Source organism: Nycticebus coucang, chromosome 9 (genome assembly GCF_027406575.1).
Source record: "Nycticebus coucang isolate mNycCou1 chromosome 9, mNycCou1.pri, whole genome shotgun sequence".
NCBI lineage: Eukaryota > Metazoa > Chordata > Mammalia > Primates > Lorisidae > Nycticebus > Nycticebus coucang.
In genome coordinates this window covers 44,629,534-44,642,513 of record NC_069788.1, presented here as the reverse complement: position 1 = coordinate 44,642,513, position 12,980 = coordinate 44,629,534, and the positions used below count along the sequence as shown (strand labels likewise).

At 40.4% G+C, this 12,980-nt stretch overlaps 1 protein-coding gene across 10 annotated transcripts in view; it reads left to right on the top strand.

Moving 5' to 3' along the window:
• ANKS1A (ankyrin repeat and sterile alpha motif domain containing 1A) overlaps positions 1-12,980 on the top strand; it is a 230,548-nt gene that overhangs the window by 117,762 nt on the left and 99,806 nt on the right. For all 10 annotated transcript variants that reach the window (XM_053603237.1, XM_053603236.1, XM_053603231.1 and 7 more), the window contains one exon: positions 5,874-5,994. In XM_053603237.1, coding sequence (XP_053459212.1) covers positions 5,874-5,994 — 121 coding nt within the window. The remainder of the gene's footprint in view (positions 1-5,873; positions 5,995-12,980) is intronic.

The window sequence follows — 12,980 nt, the reverse complement described above, 5'->3', positions numbered from 1 at the left end:
AAGCCTAAGCAAGAGTGAGACTAAAAATAGAAAAATTGCTAGACATGGTGGCATGTGCCTGTAGTCCCAAGTACTTAGGAGGCTGAGGTAGGAAAATTGCTGGGGCCCAGGAGTTTCAGGTTGCAGTGAGCTATCATAAGGCCACTACACTCTAGCCCAGACAACATAGCAAGATTCAGTCTCCAAAAAGAAAAAAATGTTATCATGGAGCAAATTACTTCATCATTTAGTTGTGTGAAAAAAATTGTTTTCCTTGATCTTTTGTCTTCAGAGTTCTCCTTTAACACTTCTTGTCATTCAGAGAATATATTTATGGACTATTTATCAAAATATATAATTTTAATAATCATTTTGTAGCTTATTCAATGCCCTTTTTTTTTTTTTTTGGAGACAGAGTCTCACTTTATCGCCCTCAGTAGAGTGCCTTGGTGTCACAGCTCACAGCAACCTCCAACTCCTGGGCTTAGGCAATTCTTTTGCCTCAGCCTCCAGAGTAGCTGGGACTATAGGTGCCTGCCACAATGCCCAGCTATTTTTTTGTTGCAGTTTGGCCAAGGCTGGGTTCAAACCCGCCACCCTCGGTATATGGGGCTGGCACCCTACCCACTGAGCCATAGGTGCTGCCCATTCAATGCCCTCTTATTCTCTGATTTAAAAATCAACTAATATAAACCTGTTAATTATCTCATTACTTTATCTCTAGAAGTCATAGTTAATAATTTTTTTTTTTTTTTTTTTGGTAGAGACAGAGTCTCACTGTACCGCCCTCGGGTAGAGTGCCGTGGCGTCACATGGCTCACAGCAACCTCTAACTCTTGGGCTTACGCGATTCTCCTGCCTCAGCCTCCCGAGCAGCTGGGACTACAGGCACCCGCCACAATGTCCAGCTGTTTTTTTGTTTTTGTTGCAGTTTGGCCGGGGCTGGGTTTGAACCCTCCACCCTTGGCATATGGGGCCGGCGCCCTACTCACTGAGCCACAGGCGCCGCCCCATAGTTAATAATTTTTTACAGCATTGCCATGGACCATCCAGTAAAAACAGGTTCTTTAATTCAGTATGAACACATGGAACCAGAAGGATAACTTTAACAAAATGTATAAATGCCATGTATGAGCATGCTATTTTAAAAATGTGTTGGAGATAGGGGAAGATTTCTATGCTAGGTACAAATTCTGTCCTTATTTCATTCTATCTCTTAATTACAAAATACTATCATTATCTCAACTAAAGGTCTCTAGAATTCCAGCCTCTCACTATTGCCTATGAGTATTAATACATTTCTAGTATCCTCTAGTAATGTATTTCTAGTATAACAAGTACATGTAGTAAATCCCTATACCGTTTTACAAGGAGAAACTTAGTAATAGGGAGCATATTCAGTTAGGACTGGATCTCTGTAAATGCCTTGTGCTGCCTTTTTAACAAGGACTTGAATTAAAATTTGTAATGCCGGACTGGGTGCAGTGATTCACACCTATAATCCTAGCACTCAGGGAGGCTGAGACGAGCAGATAGCCTAAGCTTAGGAGTTTAACACCAGCCTAAGCAAGAGCAAAACTCCATCTCTACTAAAAATAGAAAATCTAGCTGGGCGTTGTGGTGGGTGCCTGTAGTCCCAGCTACTCAGGAGGCTGAGGCAAGAGAATTGCTTAAGCCCGAGAGTTTGAGGTTGTTGTGAGCTATGATGCCATGGCATTCTATCCAGAGTGACAGTGAGACTCTGTCTCAAAACAAAACAAAACAAAAACTGTAATGCCCAAGGATGGGAGCATGGCTCTTAAAGAAATATGGAAAGCTCAGTGCCTATAGCTCAACGACTAGGGCGCCAGCCACATACACCAGAGCTGGCGGGTTTGAACCCAGCCCGGGCTTGCCAGACAACAATGACAACTACAACAACAACAACAACAACAAAATAGCTGGGCATTGTGGCGGGCTCCTGTAGTCCTAGCTACTTGGGAGACTGAGGCAAGAGAATCACTTAAGCCCAAGAGTTTGAGGTTACTGTGATCTGTGATGCCACAGCACTGTACCAAGGGTGACATAGTGAAACTCTGTCTCAAAAAAAAAAAAAAGAAAAGAAAAGAAATACTGGATTATACTCAGAACTTTCTATTGTCCCAAGATACAATTTGGCAATAACACAGTGTCAAGAGGTGGGAATGGGGAATAGAAGAAGAAATCTCTGTAGTACTCTTCTAGATAGGAGAGTCTGTCTCAGATATATTTTCTAGAACTTGCTTCTAAGTAGTCTATAATTCTGGATCAGCTAGACTGGCATACTTGGTATTTGGAAGTTGGTGAGAACCCTGAATTTGCTTATTTACTGGTGATTATGATGTAGCCTCGGTCCATTATCCTTTTAAAGATCTAGGCCTATTTTGTTCATATGCTATAGTCTGAATGGATAGTTGTCTCTGAAAGTGCACTAATTTTTTTTTTTTTTTTTTAGCTCTGTAGTCTTTCACCATCTTATACTCTCAAAGCTCTAAATACTCTAAACCTCGTGTCTCAGAATATAATGGGTTCGTCAGACTTAGGCTTTTGTATTTAACAATCTGCCACAGTGGTTTTTTTTGTTTGTTTGTTTTTGTTTTTTGAAATAGAGTGTCACTATGTTGCCCTGGGTAGAGTGCCATGGCATCACAGCTCACAGCAACCTCAAACTCTTGGGCGTAAGCAATTCTCTTGCCTCAGCCTCCCAAGTAGCTGGGACCACAGGTGCCTGCCACAATGCCAGCTATTTTTTGGTTGCAGTTGTCATTGTTGTTTGACAGGCCCGGGCTGAATTGAAACCCGCCAGCTCTGGTGTATGTGGCTGGTGCCCTTGCTGCTGAGATATAGGCACTGAGCCTGCCACAGTGTTTTTATTCCTTATTACTGAGGTTTGTCCTTGTCAGATGACCCATAGAAACCTTTATGGGAAGTTGGAGCATGGGCGTTTGAGAGTAATAACCTAATCATGAATCTGGCTTTTTAAAACTCAGACATATGCACACACACATGCTGTTTAGATGTTTCTGTCCCACCATATGGGCTGCCAGCTGCATCAGGGCTGACTGTAAGTCTTCCCTGTGTTCAGATGTGCTGTTACGGAGAGTGCAGCTGCTGTGGCATCTCTTCCCAGAAAGCTGCTCACACCCTAACTGGACACTCCGTTGGTCACAGTTAGGTGGTGCCTGCTCATAGCTTTTCTCTGCAGCAAAAATGTTGCTTTCTATATAGCAAGAAAATGTGTGTGTGTATTTTGGCTTTAATTTATTGCCAGCCCCTGTGGAAAGAGGAAAAAAAGATTAAGGAGTAGTTTAGTAAACAGCAGAATGCTTTCTGTTGAAAATCAGTTATTGCTATATTCCCTTATGACACAGGGCTTCTTGGGTGACAGCTGGGACAGCTCAAAGAAAAGCAGTTTATTACTTTATTGTGAGATTTTAATCCCATAGCTGGTAGGGGTTAGCACTAAGCAGAAAAGATCACCTTGCTTCTTATCTGGATATGAGCAGGGGACTCTCAGACATCTGAAGGAGGGAAAGGGTTCTCAACTGGATGGAGAAAAAAATGAAAGCAAAAAAAAAGAGGCCATTTGGGTCCAGAAACAGAGGAAATGAGTTTTACAGCCCTGGCTCTGTGGTAAATTCTTTGTGTAACCTTGGCAAATTTCTGGAGCTCCCTGTGAAATAGGTTTGTCATTTACAAACAAAAGGGCTGGGACCAGGTGCTTTCTAGCTGTGACTGTGCCCGTTAGGGTCCCTTTCAGCCCTGTTATTTGATGATTCTGTGCTCCCATTTTTCTGCACAAGAGCTGGGCATGGAGCGAACACAGGTCCAGTGGGCCTGATTTTCCAAATGGGAGTCATCAGCCCTTGAGAAGGAAGGATATTACAGGCAGAGTATCCGGGTTGTCAATTACCTGCTCTCAGGGAAGCATGCCTGGGGCTACATAAGAGCTCTAGCTGTATGCAGAACTCTCACTGAATTAGATTTCCATGGCCCTGCATAAGTGGTAGCTATGGATGTGTAAACCTGCAGAACACAAATTCCTGTCTATACAGCCATGGGTATTAAGTTGACACAGTGTGAACTGCCTAATGGTCCCTCTTTGTTCTCTTAATTGTGTTCCTATGAAGAGGCCAGGAATAAGTAATAGGGGCAAATGGTTCATCTTAATGAAATAGCTTTTAGCTTCTAGGTAGCTTGTACTAAGTGGAAGTTCCTGCTGTGCCTAGCAGAATTTTGGACAGACATTATCCTGCTGCCTTTAGAGTAGCAGCCTTGTTAACAAACAGGAACGGCAGTTTCTCATTTAGTTTGAGACTAGGAAAGTCTTGTCTCATTATGCCATAGCATAGTGAGCTCGGCTGCAAAGAAGCAAAACCCTGATGGATCACAAACTAGATGCATTTCTAGTGAGCTGTGGGACATATCAGTGTTGGAGGAAGTTTCTGTGTTTGCCAAGGAATCGCATTTGTCGGGTTCCATTATTGGCTAGGTGGAACAGGGACTTTATCCCACGGTCTACCTCCTTGTTCACAGTATGTTATTTGTCTAGCCAAATTGCTCAAAAAAAAAGATCTTGTGCTTTGGTTTGCTTTTCTAATTGCTTGTATTCTTAATACTAGTTCTAGCTGATTCTTAGTCTACCTATGAAACGCACTGGATTCTTGGGACAGCTGGGCCAGAATTGTCCTCTGAAGCAAGGATTCGCTCTTTCAGTGTAGCTGTAGCCTTATCCATGGTGTTTTCTGCTTAGTTTGAGAGAAAGCTAGGTTACTCTTGTACTATGACTTATATGAGGCCACCACACCCTCAGCTGACCAAAGTCTTGGAGTTGGCAGGAGTAGAAGGCCATTCTGGTTCAGTTATTTTATCAGAGACACTTAGCTATATGGATTAGGGATTTTTCTGCGGACAGAGCTGCTTTTCCTCACTCAAATTCAAACTTCCTAGTTGCTGGACTCTTCAGAGCACAGATCAGCAGAAATAATTTAAAACTGTATTATCATAAATGGGGTAGGAAGCCAACTTTTGGAAATCCTTTCCTGTAATCCCCGCCCTGTGAAGAAAGGTTCATAAAAATAGAAATAGACTTATAGACCACTCGGTCTCTAGTAAATGTCGAGTATTGAGGGTCAGTCATTTGGTTCTTACGTAAGAAAGTGGGAAGGGCCTGGCGCAGTGGCTCAAGCCTGTGATTGTAGCACTTTGAGAGACCGAGACCAGTGGATTGCTTGAGCTTAGGAGTTTGAGACCAGCCTGAGCAAGAGCAACATCCCATCTCTACTAAAAATAGAAAAACTAGCCAGGCGAGATGAGGCATGCCTGTAGTCCCAGCTACTTGGGAAGCTGAGGTAAGAGGATTGCTGGAGCCCAAGAGTTTGAGTTTGATGCGAAGTAGGATACCATGACATTCTACCCAGGGTGACAGTGTGAGATTCTGTCTCAAAAAAAAAGAAAGAGTGGGAAGGATTCCAGCCTTTTAATGGTATGTGTGCATATTAGGAAAGAAACATGGAGACAGCTGGCCTTTATGATAGAGCATGGTTAAAAGCTGCTTGGGAAGTATCTGCAGAAAAGAGAACATATAGACTACTGTGGGCATGGGAGAATTGAGGGAAGAAAGGATTTATTTTTCATTTTTTGGATTTTATTTATCATTTTTTAAAGAATGAAATGAGGCAAAGAAAGTGGAAAATTCTAATCAAAGGTTCACATATATATGCAGAAAAGCAGTTGTGACTTTATGTGACACTTAAATTATTCACCTTCTCTTCCCCACCTCCCTTCCTCTCAGATGAAAAAGGAGCCAATAATTTTGAATTTGCTCAACACCACTTGTCTGTCCATGAGATGTACTGAGTGTTTCTCTCTCATAGGTCCTGGCCATGAGACCCAGGGTTCAGGGGAGTGCAGCCAGGGGAGAGGATGAACACCCTTATGAGCTGTTGTTAACGGCAGAGACAAAGAAGGTGGTGTCAATGGATGGAAGAGCAAAAGGTACATTCCCCTCAACTCTCCATCAGAAACAATTCCAAAGGATTTTCAAAGTTTGTGATCCTGGGCTGAAGGGGAAGACAACGAAGCTATAATGTCCCTTGAGTGGGGGCAGTTGGGTTTCATGATGGTCTGAGGTTGGGGTGGAGGGTTCATTATGGCTTTTGTTTTCAATACCTGAACTGTGTGCCCTGGGTTGGAGTTGGCTGGCATCTTCATGAGAAGCAAGGAAAAAGTTAGGTCAGACGAGGTGATAACTGTGGGGAGAGAGGCTGGCAGAGATAGATTTGGGGTCTCAAATCATAAACCCTTAAGTTAATGCTATGGATAAATAAGCCCAACAAGTCAGTCTCTTTGGGTTCAGGCTGACAGCAGACTCTGCTTTTGAGTCCTGACCTCAGAGTGAGAGACTCCTGGGGAGGGGCCCGTGATTGGCTGCCACCCTGTAACTAGAGTGCTCTGTTGCCTTGGCCTACTTTCATTGCCTCTGCAAATTAAGTTTCCTCTATAAGGGAGTGAGTGCTGCAGTACTAAGATCCAGCCCATCTATGTAAATGCCGTCACGACAGAGGTGAGTGTGCATTACTAAAGAATTTGTGTCAACTCCTGTTCTCCTAAGAAAGAACAAGAAGGGGCAAGGCAATTGCTACAGTTTTAAAGAACTTACGTGGCCTTTCCAAGCTCTATAGATTGCAGGTATTAGGTCCTTTGTGGGGTACTATTAGTGCCTTCATTCAACCCTAAGACAGTCCATGGTTAAGGTAAGAATGCGGGATGAGATGGTTTCCTTTAAAATGCCCTTTGCTAGACCTATCAGAGGGTAGGGGTGGTAAAACATATGCATCTGTGTATGACGTGTAGACTTTATTTTTAATGGTCCTGTTAAAAGGTTTTCACTTCTGGCATGTAGAAACTTTGTCATATTTGTGGTAGGTTTTGGTTTTATTTTGTATTTTATTATTTTCATTTGGAGCTGTTAAAAATAGTTGTAATTTAGATAGGTAAAATTTATCCTTTTTGTATGTATGGTTCTGTGAGTTTTAACAAATACAATTGTATAACTGCCACCACAATCAAAATATAGAAGAGTTTCATTAGACAAAAAAATTTTCCCAAGTCCTTTTGTGGTCAGCTTCTTACCCTTTACTTATCCCTGGCAGCCACTGTTCTGATGTCTGTTCCAGTAGTTTTGCTTTTTCCAGAATGTTGTATGAATGGAATCATACAGTCCGTAGCCTTGTGAGTCTGGTACTTAGCATTATACATTTGACATTCATCCGTCTTCTTGCTTATGTCCGTAATTTGTTCCTTTTCATTGCCAAATGTTATCCCATTGTATGGATATACCTTAGTTTACCCCTTTTCTAGAAGAGAGACATTTGGGTCATTTATAGATCTTGACAATTACCAATAAAGCTACTGTCAACATTCACACACAGACTTCTGTATGTACATAAGTTTTCCTTTCACTTGGATAAACATGTGTATACCTAGAAATGGAATGCTAGGCTCTAGAAAATATGTTTCACTTTATAAGAAACCACCAGGGCATTTTTCAGAGTGGTTGTACTGTTACACAACCTGGGCTGCTATGCATTCTCTTCAGCACTTAATATTGTCAAGTTTTTTAAATTTTAACCATTCTAATCGGTGTATAGTGATGTCCCAGTATGGATTTGATTTGTATATCCCTAATGATTGATGTTTTTGAGCAGGGGTCCTCAAACTGCGGCCCGCAGGCCACATGAAGCGGTGTGGATTGTATTTGTTCCCATTTTGTTTTTTTACTTCAAAATAAGATATGTGCAGTGTGCATAGGAATTTGTTCAGAGTTTTTTTTTGTTTGTTTTGTTTTTTAACTAGTCCGGCCCTCCAACTGTCTGAGGGACAGTGAACTGGCCCCCTGTTTAAAAAGTTTGAGGACCCCTGTTTTTGAGCATCCATTAATGTGATTATTTGTCTTCCTTCTATCTGATGAAATGTCTATTTGTATCCTTTAGTTATTTTTAAAAATTACTTTGTTTTCTGATTGAGTTGTGAATTCTTTTTTTAATACTTTTTAAACAAATTTCATAATATTATGGGTTACATACATAACATTATGGTTATGTTATGAAACAAACATTTCATAACATTTTGGTTATATAGTTTTCTTTTGTATACTTTTATTTATTTGTTTGTTTGAGCAGAGTCTCACTCTGTTGTCCAGTCTAGAGTGCAAAGGCATTAGCCTAATTCATGACAACCTCAAACTCTTATGTTCAAGTAATCTTCCTACCTCAGCCTCCCTGGGTCCATAATACCTGGCTAATTTTTCTAATTTTAGTAGAGACAAGTCTCACTCTTGCTCAGTCTAGTCTCAAACTCTTGAGCCCAAGCAATCCACCTGCTTCAGCCTCCCAGAGTGTTAGGATTACAGTGCTAAGTTTACTGAGCCACCATTCATGGCCACTTTTGTACATTTTGAGTCAAAGTTATACATGTTCCCTTCACCCTGAATTTGTACATTATACCATTTAGGTGAATTACACAACTACACCCCGCCCTACCAACTTGATTTCCATTGAGTTTTACTTCCATATATGCACATAAGTGTTGATCAACTAATTTCAGTTTAGTGCTCAGTACCTATGGTGTTTGTTTTTCCATTCTTACAATACTTAGAGGAATGGTCTGCAGTTCCCTCCAGGTTGTTAAAAAAGATACTAGATCACCATTGTTTAAATGACTGAATAGTATTCTGTGGTATACATATACCACATTTTATTAATGCACTCATGCATTGATGAGCACTTGAGTTGTTTTCACACCTCTGCAGTTGTGAATTGTGCTGCTGTAAACGTTCAAGTGGGAGGGTCTTTGTTTTAAAATGTCTTTTTCTCCTTCCCATCTAGTAGTGGGATTTCTGGATCAAATGGTATGGTAGGTCTACTTTTAGTTCGTTGAGGTATCTCTTTGCTACTTTCCATAGAGGCTGTACTAGTTTGCAGTCTCACTGATAGTCCCAGCACTTGTTGTTTTAAAGGATTTTTTTAGAAGAGCCATTCTTTTTTTTTGCAGTTTTTTTTTTTGGCCGGGGCTGGATTTGAACTTGCCACCTCCAGCACATGGGGCCAGCGCCCCACTCCCTTGAGCCACAGGCACCACCCTATAAGAGCCATTCTAACATACCTCATTATGGTTTGATTTACCTTTCCCTGACTGCAGACATTGACATTTTTTTCTGCTGGCCATTAGACTATCGTCATTTGAAAAGTTTCTGTTCATGTCTTTGCCTACTTTTTAATGAGGTTGTTTGATTTTTTTCTTGCTAATTTGCTCGAGTTCTTTGTAGTTCTGGTTATTAGCCCTTTTTTGGATATATAGGATGCAAATATATTCTCCCATTCTATAGGTTGTGTTTATTGTGTCCTTAGCTATGCAGAAACTTTTAAATTTGATCAGGTCCCATTTGTTTATTTTTGTTGTTGCTATGATTGATTTTAGAGTCTTCTTCATAAATTCTTTCCCTAGGCCGACATATAGAGTTTTTCTGACATTTTCTTATAAAATTCTTATAGTTTCATGCCTTAGGTTTAAGTCTTTTATCCATAATGAATTAATTTTTGTGAGTGGTAAGAGGTGCGGCTCCTGTTTCAATTTTTTACATGTGGCTATCCAGTTTTCCCAGGCCCATTTAATGAATAGGGATTCTTTTACCCAGTGTATGTTTTTGACTGCTTTATCAAAGAGCAGAATATGAGGATAGTTTCATCTCTGCGGTCTCTGTTCTGATCCATAGGTCTATGTCTCTGTTTTTGTGCCAGTATCATGCTGTTTTGGTTATTATACCCTGGTAGTATATAGCTGAAGTCTGGCCTCTCAATTTGTTCTTTTTTTTTTTTTTTTTTTTTTGTAGAGACAGAGTCTCATCTTATGGCCCTCGGTAGAGTGCCGTGGCCTCACACAGCTCACAGCAACCTCCAACTCCTGGGCTTAAGGTGATTCTCTTGCCTCAGCCTCCCGAGTAGCTGGGACTACAGGCACCCGCCACAACGCCCGGCTATTTTTGGTTGCAGTTTGGCTGGGGCCGGGTTTGAACCCGCCACCCTCGGTATATGGGGCCGGCGCCTTACCGACTGAGCCACAGGCGCCGCCCACAATTTGTTCTTATTACATAAGATTGTATTGGCTTTTCAGGGTCTTTTCTGGTTCCATATAAAGTATGGACTACTACATACTACTACATACAAAGTAGAACTACTTTTTCTAGATCTGCAAAAAATGACATTGGTATTTTAATGGATATTGCGTTGACTCTGTAAATCACTTTGGGTGGTATAGCAATTTTAACAATGCTGATTCTGCCGATCCATGTTAGCATTTTCCATCTTTTTACATCCTCTAGGATTTCTTTCCTCAGTGTTTCATAGTTCGCCCTATAGAGGTCTTTCATATTCTTAGTTAAATATATTCCTAGATATTTTGAATTGTTTATATATTTCGAATACAAGTTCTTCACCAGATATATGATTTTTCTCCCAGTCTGCGACTTGTCTTTTTATTCCCTTAACAGTGTGTTTTGAAAAGCAGAGGTTCTTAATTTTGATAAAGTTCAGTTTATACTTTTTTATTTATTTATTTATTTTTTCCTTTTTTTTTTTTTTTTGTATAGACAGAGTTTCACTTTATTGCCCTCGGTAGAGTGTCGTGGTGTCACACAGCTCACAGCAACCTCCAACTCCTGGGCTTAGGCGATTCTTTTGCCTCAGCCTCCCGAGTAGCTGGGACTACAGGCGCCCGCCACAACGCCCAGCTATTTTTTTGTTGCAGTTTGGCTGGGGCTGGGTTTGAACCTTCCACCCTTGGTATATGGGGCCGGCGCCCTGCTCACTGAGCCACAGGCGCCGCCCTATACTTTTTTTTTTTTTAATGGACAAGGTCACAAATATTTTTTCCTAGAAATTTTATAGCTTTAGCTATAAAATTAGCTCTGGGATCCTTTAGCTCTGGGATCCTTTTTGAGTTAATTTTGTGTTTATCATGTGAGGTATGGATCAATATTCATTTTTGTACATAGGAATGTCCAATTATTTTAGCACTATTTGTTGAAAAATGCTTTCTCCATTGAATTGCCTTTGCAAATTTGTTATTCTTTTTTTTAGAGTTGTTTTAGAGGGTCTAGTTCCATTGTCTTTCAGATTTAGAATGAGGTTGTTGATTTCTACAGAAAGTCCTGTGATTTTGATTGAGATTACATTGAATCTATATAGCAGTTTGGGAATAATTGGTAACTGTATTCAGTCTTCCAATCATATTGGTAGATTTTTTTTTTTTTTCATTGTTGGGGATTCATTGAGGGTACAATAAGCCAGGTTACACTGATTGCAATTGTTAGGTAAAGTTCCTCTTGCAATCATGTCCATATTGGTAGATTTTTAACTAAAACATTTAGAGAAGGTGAAGAGAACACAAATCGTATTGATTTTAACCCTTAAAGAACAAGCAATTAATTTAATGCTCTGAAAATACTTTTTACTGTGGAAAGAATCTTCAGCATCATAGAGGAGGGAGATTCCAATTTTTTCCTTTTCAAAGGTTTTACCTGGAACCACTACAAGATAGCTGACTCAAGCCTTAGAAGAAGGAAAAGGGAAAAGTCAGACAGACTTCATAAGTACGGCCTGTCTCCTTGGCAGCTAACTGTCCTGGATAGAGATTTTCTAACCCCAGGTCTGGAGATCTTTAAGTTAAGAAGGGACCTATCGAAGAGGACTTAGGACTCCCCTATATGATCCTCCTTTGCTTTAGTTTCTTCTAGCTCTTTATATTGGGCTAAGTGTTGATCGTAGATTGTGTAGGAAGCAGATTTATGAACCACACACTATGGGCTGTGCCTGTCTCCAGGCTTGCTGCTTGGATCACTCAGATTAAAGGGATTGAGACATTAAATATGAAAATGGCCTCTGCCAGTTTCTCAGAAGTTCTGCCTGTCCTGGCAGCCTAGCAGGAAAAGCCGGCCTAGAAGGAATGCCTGCCAGGCTTGGTAAAAGTGAGGTACATCAGCAGGCCATGTTGTGGGTTGGTAAATGCTAAATCTTTTCTGTTTATCCATTAATGGCCTTATCTTATGCAGCTTTTATGAATTAATTGATTAGTGTTCAAAAGACTGTGTTCCTGAGACTTCTAGAGCTTTTAACTTCTCTTCAGTATAATTCAAAGAATTGTAACATGAGAGAGGGGTAAAAAGAGAGATTTTTTTTAAATTACAGAATGTCCCAAAAGTAGACCATAAAGTCATTATACATAGGGAATATGGGAAATTACAGCTAAATGTACCTTTATTTACAAAATATTCATTATAATTTTTTTTTCTTTGAGACATATTCTCAAGCTGTCACTCTGGGTAGAGTGCTGTGGTGTCACAGCTCACAGCAGCCGCCAACTCTTGGGCTTAAGCAATCCTCTAGCCTCAGCCTCCCAGGCAGCTGGAACTATAGGCACCCACCACAACACCCAACTATTTTTTGGTTATAGTTGTCATGGTTGTTTGGTAGCCCAGGCTGGATTCAAACCCGCCAGCTCCAATGTATGTGGCTGGCACCCTACCTGCTTGAGCTACAGGCGCCGAGCCTCATTACAAAATTTTACAGAATATTTACAAAATATTTTCTACATATTGGCCACCTATTTGTAAAATTTTGTGACTTTATTGGGACACTCTGTGTATTAGAATATGCTCACTGAAAAGGGGGGAAAAAAGCAAAAGTTACAGCAGTGAATATAAATATAATGCTAACGTTCTTCTCACCTCTCTGCTACTCACTCTTGTGGAAGTAACCATTTTTAAAGTATGGTGTATGTTTTAGGACCATTTGCTATCTTTGTACAAATGTGACAATATGAAATTCTTTTGTTTGTATTTAATCTAACAAGGAATCATATTTTACTGTTTTACAAACTTGTTCAGTTATATTTACCTTGTCTGTAGATCATGAATACAATTTTGT